Source organism: Neocloeon triangulifer, unplaced genomic scaffold (genome assembly GCF_031216515.1).
Source record: "Neocloeon triangulifer isolate White Clay Creek 2 clone unplaced genomic scaffold, ASM3121651v1 ptg000012l, whole genome shotgun sequence".
Classification (NCBI taxonomy): Eukaryota; Metazoa; Arthropoda; class Insecta; order Ephemeroptera; family Baetidae; genus Neocloeon; species Neocloeon triangulifer.
In genome coordinates this window covers 18,127,097-18,147,011 of record NW_026775554.1, presented here as the reverse complement: position 1 = coordinate 18,147,011, position 19,915 = coordinate 18,127,097, and the positions used below count along the sequence as shown (strand labels likewise).

Sequence of the window (19,915 nt, the reverse complement as noted above, 5' to 3'; positions counted from 1 at the left end):
AATATTTGACAGATTCTTGACCTTTGTCAATTGTGAATGAAAATCGCACTTATGAATTTTTTTACTTTTTGTGAAGTTGGCTACAGTGAGCTGAACAACAATAATTGAAAAAAGGTGCTCCGCTATCCTGCTGCTGGGAGGCAATTAATAATTCCACTCTTTTCTTTAAGAATTTGAACACTTTGGCTGAAAAACTGCCAATTATGGCTGAGGATAAGATGGAAACGGCGGTTGGCTACGAGTACGATGAGTACAAGGAGTCTTTTCCCTATTCAAGTGCCGTGGAGATTGTCGAAGTCGTCAGCGAGATCGATCTACTCGATGAAGGCAGGGACGCGAAAAAGCCGAATGACCCACGGAGTCGGCTCATGAAAATGCTGGACAACCTTGAAGATGAAGTTGAAGGCTTGAGGAAGAATGCCATGGCCCTCGAGGACAAGAAGGAGACCCTCCTTGGCAACTTGGACATCATTCGTCAATCGCAGGTCGTCGACGTTCTCAACGATGGTAAGAATTTTTGGGACTTTTTTATTTATTTCATTATATTATAACACAAAATTAAGTATGCATTGAAAGCGGGGTGCAACAATAAACCTGTAACAATTAAACCATTCTTTATTTAAAACGCTAATTTTTTTTAATTTTGTGTACATACATAATGCATTTAATCCATGCACACAAATGAAAGTAATGATATATTGATATGCATGTACATATTACATTTGATTTTATTTCTAGGTATTAATTTACAGTCACATTGAATATTTATGTTTTGGATTTAGAGCTTGCATATAATTAAAAGCAAGTCTGACCTGTTTGTCCTCATGTGTTATTTTTCTAGAGTTTTGTAGTTTTGTAATTAAAATTGCATTAATAGCTTTACCTGTGATTCTAGATGAGAAGAAGGAAATTGAAGACTACATAGACATGATTTCTTGCCGCTGCAAGACAGTCCAGATAAAAGTCAACACAATGAGGGACCAGCAGCAAGAGGAGTCTTTACATAATGTAAGGAGCATTGAATTTACATGGCTTGAAATAATAATTCATAAACTCAGGAAAATTCAACCACTTATAAAATGCTGTAATTTTTCCAGGTGAATTCTTTGATTGATTCCATGGTTTTGAACCTGCAGTCTGATCCGCTTGGTACCCGCGGTCGTTGCCTGTCTTACCTGAGCTCTTTCTACCGCTACGAAGACGACAACGAGGTGCTTGTGACCATTGCCTCAAAACTGCAGCCAATGCATGCTGACAAAGGCTTCGAGAATGCTCTCCTGGGTTGCACCCTGGACGACCAGAAATCTGTGAAACGTCGTCTCAGGGGACTTCTCTCTTACATCACCAACTTGTAGACTTCAGCCTATTCCCCGTTGCAGGCTCCTCTGAAGACTGCTTTCATGCAAAACGCTGTTACGTTTATTTTTGTCTCTAACTGTAATTGCCTGAATATGGAACTGAGTTGTAAGTTCAGGCCAAGAACTGAATAATACATTATGATTGACTGAAAAAGTTGCTGATAGCAAAATCCACGCCTATCTTGCTTGAATTTTTTTAATGTGAAATAATAATTTGAAGGATTTTTTGTAAGAGCTATGAAAATATCAAAGCAAGTTGACTGACGGATGAGAAAATTGAATTATTTGCTATCTGTGCACTTTAATTGTATCTCAAGACTCAACCCCAAAAGTTAAATTATTGTATTGCATTAGCTATGAATTTCCCGCAGCCTAAAGTTGCTTATGAAACATTTCAAAATGTCCATGATATATGGAGGGGTCTCAAACATTCTCATGTTGGTGTTCATTTGTGTTTCCTTTTTGAGTTTGTTAAATTTAAAAGTTACGACCAGTTACAATGTATGTAAGATTGAAAATTTTAATTGAGTTCCAAATACTGAAGTTATTCCATTTAACTATCTTCAATAAATCGATGATCAATTTCTTAGTGAATATTTGCAGAATGCAGTTTTTGCTTCAGGCCAGTTTTTTTAAAGATTTGTGTCAAATTGTGTTAATCAATTTGCATGAAGTCGTCTATCAAGCTGAGTGGTTTATTGTATCACCAAAATATTAATTAAAATTGAATTAAATTACAAATTCTATCAAATCTTTCAATTTCTTACAAAGTTAGTTGCTCTCATTAAAATTAGGAAAATGCAAGAGGGTGCAGATTCAAGAGTTACTTCAACACATTTACAACAGGTAAAAACAATGAGCACTATTATAAACAAAAAGTTTCTTCGTATCACACACTCTTGAGCCTTTGTCAAACAAGAAAGCAGACGGCAGACCCAGGCACAACGCACCTCAGTAGAAATTCCTTGTCCATTATTTAAGTTCACTACACGATTGATTTGATTTCTCGAAACGTCATTAGATAATTGAACACGCGCCGCGCAGCATGTTTTTGCCTGGGTGGTGACTGCGGAAAAGTCTTCGGCCTCTGGACTTAATTGCTATTGCTCCATGATGGTGGTGATGGTGTTTGCTACCTTTGTGCAAAGGGGACACGGGCAGGCTGAAGGCACCTGAAGAAAGTGCAGAATAAATTTAATTAAAATTGTAAATGCTTTTCATACACAAGTTTTTTCACATTATTGTATTAATATTTTCAGAACAATCTAGTTGTAAGTGTAAATTAATGGTATTTTTTTCTGGTTACACAGACACCATAATATAAATATAAAGTGTCGCAACTTGCAACCACTCTTATCCAGTGGGCACACATTTGTTAATTCTTGAGATTATACTGGATTAACTCATAATGCGCTACTTACTAATAGCCGGTGGTTGATATCCACCCATTCCCATGGCCTCTTCCTCTGCATGCATTTCTTCGAGGCAACAGGCCGCCAAGTGACGAAAAACAGGACCCACGTTGACATCTTCTTTCACTGATACTCGAAACAGCCGACAGCCCAATGAACGTGCTAGCATTTCAGCTTCCTCCCTGAAATTTTGATTATTTTTTCAGAAAAGCAAATTGACGCAAAAAATTAAAATTAATTTTTTTACTTGAAATAATTGTAACATTAGGTTTTTTTCTTTTCATCTAAAAAATTATAAATATTTTAAATAATTATATTTTAATATCAAGAAAATGTAAATTTAACTCACGGTTCAACGACGCTGTGGTCTGCGAGATCGATTTTATTTTGGACCAGGACCGTCGGTATCTCACCACACTCGTCTTCCACCTGCGAATTTAATTAGTGTTTATCAGTTGGTTTAATCAGCGGACGCGCCCGTGGGAGCACCAGCCTGAGGCCTCCCACGCTCCCAACCATGCAGAAAATAAAAGAGCGCTTAACAAAGGAAGAAGAAAAGGAAGATTTTGTATGGTGTCTTTTTATTTTCATTCTCTTGCTTGGTAATTGAAAACGGGCGCCTCCTCGTGTCGGTCGGACACTTACCTTTTTCTTCCACGACCGGACGGCTTCGAAAGAGTCTCGGTCTGTGGTGGAGAACGCGAGCACGCAGGCTTGAGCCCCGCGGTAGTAAGCTCTGGTGATGGCGTCAAACTCCTCTTGGCCAGCAGTGTCCCAAACCATCAGTCTCACCTCTTCACCTCCAAGTCTGTAAACAATTTGAAAAAATAAGCAAATTTCTATTGAACCAGTATTTAAATTGTGAGGCATTTTCTTAATTTTATTCATTTTTTTTTTTTTTTTGCTTAATCGCCTTGCTCCTCACATTTCAAGATTCTGCATTGAGTTTTAATTGCACCACCCATGTAAACTATACCAAACAAGGCAGTCTATAAATCCAAATACCTATGTAATAAAATCCATTTATGGCATTGCTGCAGGTAGAAATGCCCAAATAGGATAAATAATTATTATAAGATAATTAAATTATTAAAACTCTAAAATTAAAAAGTAGATTTGGAATGTTTAAAATTATGAAAAAGTTATATCAAAATACTCCACTATCGCTCTTATCATAAATTATAAATTTCATGCAAACAAAGTCTTAAAATTAAATTATTAAATTACGCTGACTTGATTATAACATATATTAGTATTAAAAGTTATTTTTATTGCCCAAAACATTTTATTCTTTCTCCAAGAAGTGAGATCAAAGCCCCTTAACTTTTTTATTCTAATGCCTTATTGGTCTTTTGAATACAAATTTTAATACTATTGAATATTCGGCATCGCTGTTGTGATGACTGATCAAAACGACAGAGCGCCAACAAGCAGACGTCATTGAGAATAATAAAATGACCAGCAGTTCGGCCGCAGTTGAAATAAAACGTTTTGTGTTCGCAGCAGTCAAACAACAGAAGTATACATAAAGACGTGCCAGATGGAACGGAAAAACTCGTCTGGTGTGTTCACGTGTCCGAGGCGGAATGATAATATAAGCGAAATAAAAGGTCGAAGAATAAATACTCACGAGATCTGCCTCTCCAAAAAATCGACGCCGATGGTCTTTTTGTAGTCGCGCGTGAAGATTCCTTTGCAGTACCTCTGAATCATGCTTGACTTGCCGACGGCTCCGTTGCCGACGATCACCACCTGGGGACACACAATTCAAATATAGAAAAAAAATCAACTCAAGAGGATATCGGAGAAAAGACAGGAGAAGTGCACGTGCTTTCAGCGAGCAGTCACTTTTGCAAGCACCCGTCCGTTAACTTTGAGCAAATAAATCTGATGACATAAAGCAAGTGCTCAAAATATACCAATACACGGAATGATATATTATGTGCTCATGCGAATTTTCGCTGACTCGGTTCCGCACATTAATTTTCACTCTTCTTGGGAAGATGAACAGTGAAAAATTTCAAGTAAAAGTGCTCACAAAAAAGAGATGGCCAGTGTCGTTGAAGGAAATTAATTTTCCTGAAATGAACATGACGTGGCAAGGACATATGAAGGTAAATGGCAGAAAATTGGCAAAAAATAAAACACCAACAAGAAATATCCTTAAATTTAAATTCAAGCTTGTTCAAAGGAATTTTAAATTTTATTTTTATAGAAAAGATATTTTTTTTTTCAATTTTCAATTGCAAAAATTTTAAAGAATTTCATAAGAGACGAAAGAGTTAATAAATTTCTGGCAATTGAGTTCAAGTCTAATGGTTGTGCAATTCCACTTCATGCTAAGACTTATAAAAAACTTACATCAAAGTTTCAAAATGTAATAGAGAGTTCAAACGATAATAACAACTCTTTGGCATCTCTCATGCTTCAACGTTTCGAGCTTTTTAGACTTAATTCTTCTCGCTACGATCATCTCCCTGTGCCTTTTATAATTGAAAATAACAGAGCGCGCGGCAGCTGTTATTAGCGGGAGTTGGAGAAAAGTGTTCCATCGTGAGCGCCGTCTGAAATTGTATGGAAACAGCCATTGAATTGGAACGGACCTCCGCTCCTTCACAAATTGTCTAAAGTTTCAGTCCACGTTTTATATTATTATATACCGCCGTGATAACAATTAAAAAGCAGTTGTAGGAATGTTGAAACACACAACGTGCTTTTTCCTCGTGAAAAGAAGACTGGTTTTTCTGGAGGAGACAAAGACCTTCTTGCCGAGATCAAAACTCTCCAGCCTGATAATTAAGATCTTTTATCACAAAAACACTGCGACGTTAACGCCGCGGATGGATACACACTTTTGGCGTTTAAAAGAGATGTGTTTTGACCCGCCGTCGAAGGAGAGGCCTTGAAAGCTCCCGTTGTGAAATTTTAACGAACCCGACTCTCAAGAAATTAAAATTTTTGCCCCGCAAAAGCTCGAGAAAGACAGAAAGTGTTTTATATCATGAATAAATTTTACAATTTTATCGATCATTTTGCTTTAAAAGACAGGTCAAGAGAAACTGCTGGGCAAATGAAAATCGAAACCAGTGCTAATAAGAAAGCCCCAATTAAGATAATTAATCCCGGTGCAGTTCTCACCGCAGTCAAACGGCGACATGCATCTCTCACGCTGAATCCCAATTTCACTTAAGGCCCTCATTCTGAGTGCAGTATTGATCATCAAAGTAAACCATCGAGTTGCAAGTTTAATATTTAGAGCACGGAGTTATTCATTTCAGGTTTGACGAGGAGCAGAGTTGTTCTCTGGTAGTCTCGCTTTTGTCTGGTAATTTTTACAGTTCATTTGCTTCCGTTCCGTTTGGCTAACTATTCAAAATGCTAATCATGAGCTGCATGACTTGAAGCACATTAACAGGTTAATCAGACACATTTGAACAAAATTCTTGTGCCGGCGTTAAGAAGAGCAATGAAATGCAAATTTCTCAGAATTTATAGCAATTTAATTCTGAATGCGAAGAGCGCAGAGAGAATTAGTGTTTTTTAACCTTTTTAGACCTTTGGCTGGGCGAGTCAGCGTCCCACGACCATAAGAACAACGTACACGTGAACACGTCTGTGCACAAAATGTTGTACTTATGTAGAAACGCGCGATGCTCAGAGAATAATAAAAGCTCGCTCTTGTGCATGAGCAATAAGTAATTGCTCAGTTGGCTGCTGCGGATATAATATTCTTTACAGCACATGACCGCCGCAGGTGGGACGAAGAGGAAAAGTATTGAACAATCCGTCAACGCATGATATATGTGATAAAAATTCTGCTGGTCCACGATTTGCCTGAACGGAAGTAGTGACTTGCAGGGGCTTTTCTGTTGGACAATAATTTACTAATAATTCGTGAGGTTTTGCAATAAAATAATTCTTTAATTAAAAGGCGTACAAACTTGAAAATGTAAATTTTTCCTTTACAAACAGACACAAAAGGCAAAAACTTTAACACTGAAAAAGAATAAAAATAGAAAATTTGAGCAAGTATTTCAATTTTATATTGAATACAATGCATATTATATAGAAAAACAATTCTTTTAAGCCTTAAGTTATTTTCTTCGTTTCTAACACAATCTCAATAAAGGAAAGATGATTTACATAATTAGATTTTTTTGAACGGCGCCCCTTTAATACTGTTATTTCTTATTAAAAAAAGCCTGATCAAAAATTTTATAATGGATTGAATGCCATTTTTGTGTAATTCGTTTGAAAATTCCAGATATTTTTTAGTGACGAATAGCCTCATTAATATGCATCACTCGCATTGTGCATTTGCATTGTTCGGAAACAAAAAGAGCAGCCGAGTGGCAGTGCAGCTAATTAATCGGGCGTGCCATGAAATATTCAGCAGAGCCGGTGGCTGGAATTTGCGCGTTTTTTATTGGGCGCCTCCATTAAAAAATTTGCATAAAGCGCCTGCACAGTGCTATAAACGGGAGCCCAGGGTTCAATTACACGATCCTGATGATTAAATATAAAAGAGAAGGACTTAGCAAGGACGTGAATGCTAAAAATATTTCAAATTAGTGCATGATATTTACTAATATTGGAATAACGACGGAAAAATTAAATAAAGCCCGTGTTCACTAGACATGCAGATAAAAAAATAATTACTTTTAGGCTTTATGATTGATTCTGAGCACGACTTTGGAAGTTAAATTTGGTTAAGGGAATATATTGATTGAAATATCATGTCTGATCGCTTGATTGTAAAACTGGCTTTACAACTTAGAGTTGCATATTTTCGCAGGTCCATTACATTTTTTGTCAGAACATTTGCAGAGAATTGAGAAATGAGAGAATTTTGATGCATCAAAGAAAATTTAACTTTCGCATGAGAGACTTCACTTGCACGCTCCATTAAATCACCATTTTTATGATCACCGAATTCAATTGCAGTCTGTTCAGGTGAGTGTGCGAAAAATGTATTCAAAGCGGCGAGACTGCAGTAATTCAATTAAATTTGCGCGAGTTTGCAGGTGGCTAATTTTCACTTTTCGCACACGTCATTATCCTCTGCCAAATTGCGAAAGGAAAAATATATGCGTAATTATCCATAGACAGTTACGCGTTCAGACGCTCGAGCAATTTGTCGGCGCTTTATTGCGGAAAGGAAGCGAATTGAACTGTTTCAAATGAAAAAGTCAATCAGTGTGAAACGCAAATTCTTATACATACTCCCTTGTAGTAAAAATGGCACGTCCATTAAAAAGAAACTCTTCTCTCGCCACGGCGAAGCTCAAATAAAAGAGGAGAATCTCATCGGCTGCCGCTGGCCGCCTTCCAAGAAGCAACAAACTTCATTGTGAAGCGACACACATGCATTGAAGAATGGTGCGGTGGAATCATTAAAAGGTCTCTCGAGAAAAATTACCAGGCAGCTTTTCTCAATTTATGTCATTGGAGCAAGAAGCAACATGTTGTGCGCGCTCATTAAACCAAAATAATTACTCGGCCGGACGCGAGTTGCGCGCCTATTGTTTTTGAAAGCAGGGTTTTCAATTTGTAATGAGCCACACATGCAGAAATGCCCCCCAGTAAGAAATTTTTTGTGCACTTATTGGTAAGAGAATGTTCGGAAAGTAAAACAACAGAGTGTTGTCTGAAAATGCAATGCTAGAAAAATGGAAAACTGAAATGTCAAAAATATTTGTTCAGAAAATTGAATATACAAAAATTTTCTTGAAATGTCAGAATATTTTTTACTAAAAAAATTTTTGTCAGAAAAATATTGTACACTTGCACTAGCAATAAGATATATCACACAAATGAAATTGTGTCAGAAAAATCTTTATTGCAAAAATTCATTTTATATAATAACTATTGGGAATTATACGCAAAGTCTGTGTTAGAAATATTATTGTTAATTTCTTATGAATTATGAAATCAAATTTTCCTCAGAATGCCATCCCATCGTTGTAGTAAGATTATTCTTCACAGTATTCTCTACATTATATCCAAAGGGAGAAAGTTAAATATTATCGGAATATTGAATTCCATTTAGAAACTTTTAAAAGCCATGTGCTGTTAAAACTTCCGAAGCATGTTGATAAGAGAAAGGCAAACTATAACAAAAATCAAACTGACTAAACAAGCGTGAAAATGCATGTAAAAACCGCGGTGCACGCAAAAACAAAGCCGGATAACGACTTTTTAAAAATGTTTTCAAGAAAAGAAGGACCGCGCGCCTCTTCATTTCTCCTTTGCCATGAGCAGAAATGGCAGCTGGCAACTGACGGGTTATGTATTCTTTTAATTAAAGCAAAAAGAGATATACACACGCTGGGGATTGAAGCATGAAGTGCGCAGCAGGCTTGACATTAAAACTTATGACGCTAAAAGCACGAAAATTCCTACAAAAAGCTTCGGACGCTCGTGGAAAATACTACTGTGTAATCACGGCAGCGACCGGCCTCTCATCAGGGCGAGTGGCAGACCGTGGAGCAGGCCATTGCCAGAGAAATTAAATCCTCACTTTTGCTCAGACACTGCTTCGAATTTGCTTTCATTAAACCAATATTTATAGTTCACCTTAGAACTTTCTGATTAGGCATTTATATTTGCATAAATAACCAGAGTGGGTCGAACCACTTTGACTGAGCTTGGAAAAAAATGAACGGGTGTCGCACAGAGACTCAAATGGCATCGTGAGATGGCTGATATTCGCTGAAGGACCATTTTTCATCCTGGCCAAGCACATTTGTTACACACCCATTTGCGTCTCGAAAGATTTCATTTTAATTTATATTAAGCTGTGCGGCCGTGCCAACGGTTTGAAATGCAAATGTGCACGGTTGGGCGGAATTGCAAATTGCGTCTGTTTGCAAATATTTGCATGTCTAAATTATCTCTGCCGAGTAAATTTAAATTCTTTTTTGCAGCGCACTTGCAGATTCAAGCAACAGGAAAAATAAATCTGTTTTTCTTTGGAACTCTAATGCTAAGTTAAACGCTATAATTTAACGTCAAAGACTCTCAATTTTAAATATATAGCGTCTGCCATTATCATATAAATGCAAATTTTTTGAGCACCCAAAACTTTTTATTCTTTTTAGCCGTTTTACCAAGGAATAATTCAAATATTAAAACTCAATCATTTTCATCAACAATAAAAATCTGCATTGAAAATTTTCCGCTTAAATTATCAGACGAAATAAACCATAGATATGCTATAAATAACATCAAATTCTGTTTATGAACCAAAATATACATTCCATTGGATTTTTTTTATATCTTACCAAAGATGCTAATTGACGATTTATTTTAAAATCACACTATGAAAATATTTAAACATTTTTTTCTAGGATAAATTACTAAAGGTCATTAACCTGAAATTGGTGCACTTCTTGCTATTAAGAGACACTTCATTTGCACTCGTAGCAATTTCCAACTCATTATCTCACGACACAAAAGAGAAATTTCCTAAGCGCATTTCATCTAAAAAAAAAAAAATGCAGTAGTCATTGAATAGAGAAAAATTTAATTGAATTCTCTGCCCTGCCCATTATCTAGAGAAGAAAGAAACGACTTTAGCAGCCTCAGCTAGTAGCAAAAAACAGCTCTCTGCGAAAGAAGCTATTTTCTAAAGACGGCGGCCAACGTTCCTCTGGGCGCATCAAATTTTTTAATGCCCCCAACTCTATGATAGAGGAATTTTATTATCCTTCATCTCATTCTAAGCTTTTCGCGTCGCATTAAATTCAAAGCCGATTCAAAACAAGACGGCAAAGATGCTTTCATAAATTACGCACCTTGATGGCGACTTCCAGCTCCTCCTCGTACATGATTTATTTATTTTTATTCTCCTTCCTTGGGGTTTCGGCGACCACAAGTGGCTTGCGTGTCGACTACTGATGAATTGGAAGAACTTGTTCAGCTTGATGGTGGCGGCAGCAACTGCAAAAAACAAGAATGGGAGTATTAAAGCACTGATGGATCGTTATTATATTATTGTACGCAAGGGCCGCGCTCATAAAAGCCGTTATTGCGTTATTTTTTGGACCTAACGAAATCAATATTCACCGAGGTTCCGAGAACGAACCGTAACTTTTCAATGGACCACGACCTTGTGCATTTATAATGTTAGTAAAATTATCCTTTCAATGGGAGAGAACGTAAATATTGAAGGTTTAAAGAAAGAACGCTTTGAACGCCTTCAGGTCACTTTTAAAGATACTAATTTAAGCATAAATTATAATTAATTTTACTTCAGAAACCTTCAGATGAATGCTTGATTAGCACTTAGAAAATTTCAGTCTTTATTAAATATAAAAATGTTAAACATTTTGATCCATTGATTATTTTTGAGTGAGTGACAAACATAAATAATTGACCAAATAACTGTTATTAGTTTAATCTTTTTTTTTATTGAACAAGCGTTTAAATTCTTATTTTGCTACAGCATCATTATCATTTCATTTTACAAGGCGGCACGCAATTAATTAATGGCACGTTGGAGCAGCCACGGCATTACTTTTTATCTCCGCAGAGACATACACGTGTGCCTTTGGGTTTTGACAAGCCAATAAAAGGAATTGCGCATACAAATCTCCTATTGGCGCCACGAAGGCGAGGAAAAAATCAAATAAAAATGCCTCTCTCTGCGAGGTACAAATAAGCATGCATATAGCAGTATAATAATATTTTATTTTTACAATAGAGGAGAGTCTGTGAGAAATGGCACACAAAAGCACAATCACGCGCACGTCGCCTCTTCTTCTGCTTATTTTCCATTAATGAAACGTGCGTTGCACCTTTCAGATTTGGCAGACGTATTTTATTATTGTGAGCGAGCTAGCAGTCTTTTGCCTATCGGCATATTTGTTGGTTCCTCTCCGACTGTTAAAAAATTGGATAAAATTAAAAATGTAATATTTTTTTCGGTTCTAATTTTTACATAAAACTTGTTTCAAAAATTATTGAATAGAAATTCAAAATAATGATTACAAATTAAATTTTTTCTCTACATCAAAGAAACATTTGATTAGGGAATTGAACTTTCTAAATAACATTGATTTAGGAATTGAATCAGTTCTTGGAATTTCACTGACTGAATATTATTGGATTATTTGTGTTAGAAATGATCCGGTTATACGAGAGATGCATCAAAACCACCTTTATAGAAGCAGGAAATCAGGGTTTGTGGTTTGTTGGCCTTTTCATGCAGCAGCAAATCGAGACTCTTCGAGTTATGATGCAACTTTCATGCAAGTCTCGGACATCTCTCTCGCTCACTCAGCTGGGATTAATTTTACAGCCCCGACACCATAATTTGCCTGAAGAAAACAAGACTCACTCGCTGCACTTATTATTAAAATCGCATTAAAACGCTATCGAAAGACATCAACGCAGAGAAACTTTATTTTTCTCTCTCGGCGCGGACATATCAAAAAAGTAGAAGTCGCCACCATAAATTCCAAGATGCGAAGCGCGATAAATCTCGCGAGAGAATTTTGTGCCTTCATTTTATGACCCGAGATGTAAAGCGGGCAAAAAACTTGTTTGTTTTATACTCCACGTGCATCACGATTTTTAATGAGCAAGGCAAGGCCTAATTAGAACCTTAAAGAACGTTAAAATAATCAAGGTGATTCTTTTCAATTGAAGATAATAAACTCTACACACTCCATTTGAATTTATATAATAAACTCTTTAAATTTCAAACAGTAACAGTAAATTTCTCTTTTATTTATTTTTCAATCACTTTGAGAGAGCAATAAATTCAACAAGTCATGATGTCAAATTTTGCATACACACGGCGATTTTTCACGCAAAATATGTGCCATAAAAATAATTTCCACCTGCGTGCACCACTCACAGTAATAACTTTTCAATGAAAAGTGCTAATTTTATCATTTTACGAGCATCCTTCTTTTCTTTTCAATTAGCACTCCGCTTCAACTCTCTCATTTATCATTCTGGATTAAAATGAATAGATAATCGTACGTGTCCTCGTATGCAAGGAGCTGAAAGAGTTATTTTATTCAACGCGCCGAGAGAGCTTTTCATAAATAAACCCACATTCGCCGGCAGGTAATGAAGATGACATGTCAGCAGAAAATCAACGTGTACCGTACTCTCGAGACGATAAAGTCCACTTAATTGCCCGTGCAAGGACCGACTACTTATTTATGGGACACTCTTTGCTTTGCTGCGCAGACCTCGATTCGAATAAAAGCGATGCAACTATATGCACTTTTTTGCATACTCAATGAACGTACGTTCGTTTCAAGCAGGTCCAGTTACTCTATAATCAAATAGCAATCTATAGCTAATGGAATATTATAATCAAGCAGTACCACAATTTTAAATCAGCTTGATAAAACACAATAAGTATAATTTGAAATAAAAAAAGGGCAGCTGTGGCTTTTGAAGTCCGTTCAGTTATGGTATTTAATTTTAATGAAAAAATGAAATCTTGAAGTGAACTTGCAGTTTTCATTGCGTAACTGAAGGGATGCAATAAGTATGAGTTAAAGAGATTTATTTTTTGGCTCCAAAATAAGGCCAAATTTTTTAGTTGAAAAAAAGAGGAATAAAAGTTTCTGAAATGAAAAAAAAATTAGAAAGGACTATATTATTATAAAAAAAGGCTAAATTTATTTTAATACAATTTTATTATTAAACTATCTTAATTAAAGAAACAAAATATACATCTCCTCTAAGCGAATTATAATTAAAAGTATGCTTCCACTGACCTTCAAATTTAAACCTTAAATATATTCATGTCCACATTTCTTTCTTTCATTGTCAGGAATTTAATGTAATTTATCATAGTCATGACATTCATAAATTCAAGTTCTATGTATAATACGGTCCCTTTTGAATAAGCTTTCAAAGCAAAATTTTCCATGAATTTGCAGCAGCTAATGCCAATTGAATTGCAAAATGTGCAAAAAGCGTTCGCGTGACACTTTGTGCTAAATAATTAATAACCTCCATGAATTCAGTATTCAGTCCGCGTAAACCAGAAAATATGCAAATGCAATTTTTGAAAACGGAGCGAATTAATAACAATGAAGGCTGCGAATGAATGAGAGACAGGTCATAAAAAAACGACGGTGTGAAAACCTAACTGAACGAAAACAATAAAACCCACGTCTTGGCCGAAAACGATGAAATTATACACTACGCAGTTTTGAAGTAAAATAGAAATACTAAAAAATGAGTGCAGCTCTTTTGACGAAGCTGAGGAAAAACAATTGTGCCGGTGCACGCATATTTTACATGAGCGAGAAACGATCGTGAGTGATTTGAAACCGCCGTTCTCACCTGAAACGTTTTGTGCGATATGCAACAGCAGTTATTACAAACGATTCTCCACAAAAGGCGCAAAAACGGTCACGAGCCATCCCTTCCACGCGCGACAGTGGTTAATGCACTTTTCTTTGAAGCAATTTTCTTTATTTTTACTTCTCGCACACATAAAATTGGCAAAATTTGAAATATTCCCAAAGTATGGGATTTTTTATTTAAATAATATTTTCACGATAAGTTCAAAATAGCCAATTTTATTTTGCAGTTTGCAGTTTAATTTTGAAGAAATTTCATTTCATAATTTTTAGGTTTGGATCAAGAAAAATGTATGTGAACAAAAAAATCAAAATATAGCACGTTGCCTGGCACGAGTCTGGGACGTATTCACTTCATCTGGCGATTCTTTTGAAATAAAGTTGAGCTCACGATTTTTGGAATTTGCATAAACCACGCACGCCTTGCGGGACAAAGAGATTTCCGATTAATTATGCCCGGCGGGAGAACATGAGCTTTTTTTTGAAGAACAAAATAAGGAAAAGGCGCCACCAGATTATTCCCCAAAATTGCTGTGACCCCAATGACTCAATTTGGGGCTTTACACGCTTGGCTTTTGTGTTTTCTTTTTGATAATGGTTGGAATTCTCGGCGGACGCAGTTGAAAAGTGGAGAAGATTTTAATGATGTACTGAGTAGTGTGAGGAGTGAGGAAAGTGTTTTGTCATCTTATGATGGATGGACGAAATCGAGGGAACACACGAAGCCGCCCGCTTTCAATTTTTCTTTGAGTCAAAAGGGCAACAATGATTTGCAAAATTATGCATAGTTCAATTAAGGTGCAAAAATTTGGATGTTTTTATACTACAATGGCCAGAGAGGAATGAATTTTTTGTATTGAATTGGGGAATGGCCTGATACAAACTTACAAGAAATTTAAAATCTTTTAATTGTTAACAATCATTAAAATACTAAAAATTTGTTTGATTTCATTGTGATACAAAAAAATAGCAGTGAAAATTAAATTTGTTCCTGTATGTGTACACAACAAACCAGAAAATATCAACACAAACGCAGATGTATGAATTTTATTCCAGGGAATAAAAGAAAAGCGGTTTTGTAATTTGCTTAACTTCATTATTGATCTTAAAATTCGCGGCGTGCTGTCTTCTCCTATATAAACTCATCTTTTCCCCTCCCCTTGCAAGAGCCTCGGTAGCGCAGTAGGCAGCGCGTAAGTCTCATAATCTTAAGGTCGTGAGTTCGATCCTCACCCGGGGCATATTTTTCATCTTGTAAATTTTTATAAATTGTAAAATTATCAAGAATAGATGCTAATTAAAATTAGGAAAAAAGCGCAATTAGACGGCTGCAAACTAAGTGCATTTTATATCATACTTTGATTTGCAGGTAGTTTTCCGTTCAAAATTTTCTTCCAACACCAATATTTTGTTGGTCCTATTTCCGAAAAAATCATTTGCGATTTTCTGAGAGAAAAAAACTGGAATTGGTATGCTCTCAATATGCTCAATGCCACACTTTCATTCAGAGAAATTAACACGACTCTCATTAAAATCCTTGATTGGAGATTCGGTTTTATAATTAATTAATTAATTGCTTGCTCTTTCCATAAAGCTCTGATTTCCACGATTGCGGTTTTCAATGCGTCCTTGTTTTTGGCACACTTTCTCGGATCAAGTTGAAAAATTAAAATTTTCCACTTCTGTATTGCGAGGCGAGCGTGTTACAAAAGCAGACCGAATTATTTATTATTAAGTTGCACCAGACGTGCAAAGCAGAAGCGAAAGCAGCTTTTTTAGTTCTTTGTTTGTCGGATTTTCAACGCCTTTAGGTGAAGAAAGAAGTCGCCGGGAGACTCGTCCGTTTAATCGGTAAACAAAGTCTCGCATCACTTATTCAAGTGAGAATTTTAACGCCCCGAAACAACATCAGAAAAAAATACAACTCCAAAGGGAAGACAAATAAATTAGCTTCTTATCAAACAATGCAACTATTATAAAATTCTCCTCCATGTCAATTTGAATAAAATTTCAAGTTGATTCATGAAGTTAAATTTTGAAGCAAAATATTGATTAATTAATTAATTATTTAGGACGTTTTTCCTTTTAATTCACATTCAACTTCGACATTCTGTTTGAGGCAATAAATTGTAAAATGTTTCCCTTTCCAATTAAGCAGAGCGACTACCACAGCTAGTAATTAAGTGAAAATCCATAAATACAAATTATGAACCGAGCCAATCAAACGGAATAACAGCTAGGCGAAGATGGATGGATGTACCAAGGTCAGCGTCTCGGATGCACTTGGAGGTTGTTCACCCCCTCGGGAGGTAAATCCCTACTTTGATACGCGCATGTTGTGCGAGTGGAAATATAATTTTCAGCACAACTCTCTTCATCTGGTCGCGCCGCATAATCGAGACCATTTGTATGCGCTCAAAGTTTTTTTAATTGGGACTGCCTGCTTTAATGATAGGGTAATTACGGAATTATGATCGACGCCGTCGCCGCCGCTTCGGGGGAAATCAAATTAATTCATAAAATAAATTTACTCTTGACGGTAAATATTTGAGTTGGAAAAAGTATCAACCTTAAGTGAAAATAATAATTTATCATCTAATTATGGATTCGTGTGTGTTTGATCATTTTGACATCCACCCAATTACAGGAAATTGAATGTGAGAAGATGAGAAAACTGATCCTATTAAAAATTGAGCTTTGTCATGCCACTTTCATATCTCATTAATCAATGTTATTTCTGCTCAATCGGTATTCATTTGTAAACGATTAAAATCACTGTCAAACATTTCACTTGATTAAACTTGCAGAGTTACATAATTTATTCAATTTCTGCCCATATCTTGTTTTTGTAAAAAGTATACAAGATCAACAGTTATGTTAACACTTGATCTCTCTCCTTTCATCGGCAGGATTTATCTCCGCGGGATCTGAATAAATAAATTTGGGTAAAACAAGTTTTTCCTCTAACTGTACAAGCGATTCTCTATGATGGACTATAAGCTGGTTTGCCCTTAAAATATTCTAGTTTCTAAAACAACCTGCCGAACCTGTTGTGGGTACTGCAAATTTAATTTCTACTTAAAGTTCAAAGAGAATTTTTTTCAACAAACAAGAATTCTTTAGGCAAATTTTATACATTTTGAATTAAATTCAAAATTATAATTTGTTTTTATATGAAATTTCAAATACAAGAAGGAGCTTGAATATTTCCATTCTCAACCTTAAGAAAAAGTCAACTTCTAACATTCACAAAAATTATTCCTCCAAAAATTAAGATTAATTCATCAAATTCGGTGTGAATAAAACAAGCGAAATTATTTACCTTCTAGGTGCGATCTCCATTTTTGTTTACAGCCGTTTGGCTCCCCATTGGAAGGTACGAAGCAAAACACCTGTCGTCAAAGACCACCTGACGACCTCACAGCACAAAATTCGCGACAGAACTCGCGCTCGAAAAACCTTTTTGCAAGTTTGCGCGAATATGGATTCGCGGCGCACAGCACAAGAGGAAATTACAAAAACCGTCACTTCGGCAGAGAACTTCTTGTTCAACTCACACGACCGTCTTCTTCATTCTCTCCTCGCTCTGCTTTCCCCTTCCTTTCTCAGGTAAAATTTTTAACTCGCGTCGCAGGCGGCGGGGCAGCGCGTTCTCATAATAAAATTATTCCAAGGCTATTTTACGACGACGACGGGCCGGACGGACGCCGCCGTGCGGAGATAATGAGCGAAAGAAGAGGAAACCACCTGTTGGATGCCATCTTTGAAGACTCACCTTTACTAAAAGCCACAGGTGCAGTCTCAGGTGCCTCGCGTAAGGTGCGCTGCTGTCCAAAGCGTATAAATTTTGCTGCCATAGCCGGCTCCTATTATAACTTGAAAGAAAAGTGAACTCTTTTTTTAAGCACATCTTCCTCTTTTTTCTTTTAAAGTAGCTTTAGAAGTTTACTTTGAAAAATTACAGAAATAAACTTGCAATTTACCAATAAATTTAAATCTCTTCATGTTCGAACATGCAAAAACGAAAGTGATAATTTGGATGTCAACCACACAACTGCACGTGACCAGAAACGCCAATGACGAAAACAATTATGTGTTTTTAAGTTGTTAATTTTGTTTGAGTGTGTTTGTTAAGTTGCATCTTGATTGTGAATTTCAAATATAACGACCTCAGGTCAGGCACTGAGCAAGAAGATACAATGCCTTGAAAATTACGGATTAAAATGCCACCAAACATTTGAACTTTTTAACTTCAATAGCTATATAGACAGTAATTTTCTGAATAAAAATAAATTTCTATTTTCTGCTGTGCATTGATTTTATTATTAAAAATCAAAATGGGGGTTATCGGCAACACCCTACGCTGGAAAAGAAAATTTCTTCTGTTTTGAGGGGGAAAAATGAATATTTTAGTAAGTGTTATTTAAATGCTCATTTTCTCAATTCTGTGAAAAAATTTTCTCTGATATTCAGTGTTTGGTATTTTGGTTTAAAAATATTTCTGTCAACATAAGAAACGGAAGAAACTTTGCAAAAGTTTTAAAAATAAACTTTTAACAAAATACAGTATAATGAATGTGAATTTAATTAATTCAATATTTTAGAAACGTATTAAAAATTTTGCAAAATTATTTTAATTTATTTATTTATCTTTTATTTACAAATTTTTTAAATTTATTTTTATTTTTTTGTACAGCTTGTAGAGACAAAATTATTTTTCTAATTGTCATTTTTTAATACCTTTAATTTTTATCAATAAAGTACCTTCGTCATCAGTAACAAGTAAAAAAGAAGTTCGCTTACGTACAGGAAGTTAGTGTGTTTATGAAATTTTTCATTATAGATTCATAATTAAATTAAACACGAATATTGTGTAATTTTCACTTCAGTATTTATTAAAAAGCTTACTAAAATTAATACTAAACTGAAAATGTTTTACGAATTCGTGATGGGGAAATTATATAATACAGAAACGCAATAATTGTTATCAACTGATCACTATCATTCATAAAATTATTAAACCAGTTATCTTAATGAGTTAAAGATTATTTTTATTATCAATATTAGCGAAGAGTTTAATAGTCAAAAGATCAATCGCCATAGTAGGTCAGCATCTCAAAATCTTTGAAGGAGACACGAGGCGAGACAAAATCCTTCAAAAGCCCCAAGAGACTTTTGAACGTGCGATCATCACGTGCAAACGTGCTTGCCCTTTATCACTAGCGATCGCCGCCGAAAAATAAAAAAAAGTGATTAGTGATTACTGGTTCGGTTGCATCATATGATTGAAATCGGCGTCACTTGGATTAAGAGACATTAATAGGGACATGTGAAATATTATAAAAAATACTGTTCACCTTCAATAAAATTTTCAAGAAAAAAAATTATGGCAAATTTGTGAAAATTGCAAAATGTACGCGTAAAGCTGATTTAAGCTGATATTATACTTTCTCTGTCATTATCAAAATATTGCTCTGTCATCAAGTAAAGTAAATCTCGTTGAGAATTGCAGTTTTTTTTTTTAGATAATTTACAGTCAATTATTACGGATTAAATTCCTTAAATCTCATCTGCCTAAATGGGTTATTTGAGTAATTTTATTTTAGAAGACCCAATTGGATAATATATGAAAATATTAAACCAAACAAGTATGATTTCATTTTTTAATATTTAAGCAAAAAAGCTGGCAAAATTATTAATATATTTTATCCTCGTGTTAAAAAGATCAAGAGTGAATAGGAGGGATATCTGACATTGAGTTTCAAGGGCATTCTACACGAGACGCACATCTCATTTGAAAAAATTGAAT

At 35.5% G+C, this 19,915-nt stretch overlaps 2 protein-coding genes and 1 non-coding gene across 3 annotated transcripts; 2 read left to right on the top strand and 1 right to left on the bottom strand.

Moving 5' to 3' along the window:
- The first annotated feature begins 82 nt into the window (after window positions 1-82).
- LOC132197809 (BAG family molecular chaperone regulator 2) lies at window positions 83-2,102 on the top strand. Its single transcript, XM_059621367.1, has 3 exons — window positions 83-507; window positions 896-1,008; window positions 1,098-2,102. Exons 1-3 carry the CDS (start codon window positions 204-206, stop codon window positions 1,353-1,355), a joined length of 675 nt encoding a protein of 224 aa, XP_059477350.1. The 5' UTR covers window positions 83-203; the 3' UTR covers window positions 1,356-2,102.
- LOC132197808 (ras-related protein Rab-23) lies at window positions 2,033-17,719 on the bottom strand. Its single transcript, XM_059621366.1, has 7 exons — window positions 17,429-17,719; window positions 10,567-10,711; window positions 4,401-4,522; window positions 3,416-3,578; window positions 3,120-3,199; window positions 2,780-2,952; window positions 2,033-2,530 (listed from the first exon to the last, which is right to left on the bottom strand). Exons 2-7 carry the CDS (start codon window positions 10,597-10,599, stop codon window positions 2,376-2,378), a joined length of 726 nt encoding a protein of 241 aa, XP_059477349.1. The 5' UTR covers window positions 10,600-10,711; window positions 17,429-17,719; the 3' UTR covers window positions 2,033-2,375.
- On the top strand, window positions 15,275-15,347 carry Trnam-cau (transfer RNA methionine (anticodon CAU)). The gene has a single exon. It is a non-coding gene; the product is annotated as a tRNA-Met (tRNA).
- Window positions 17,720-19,915: the final 2,196 nt, after the last annotated feature.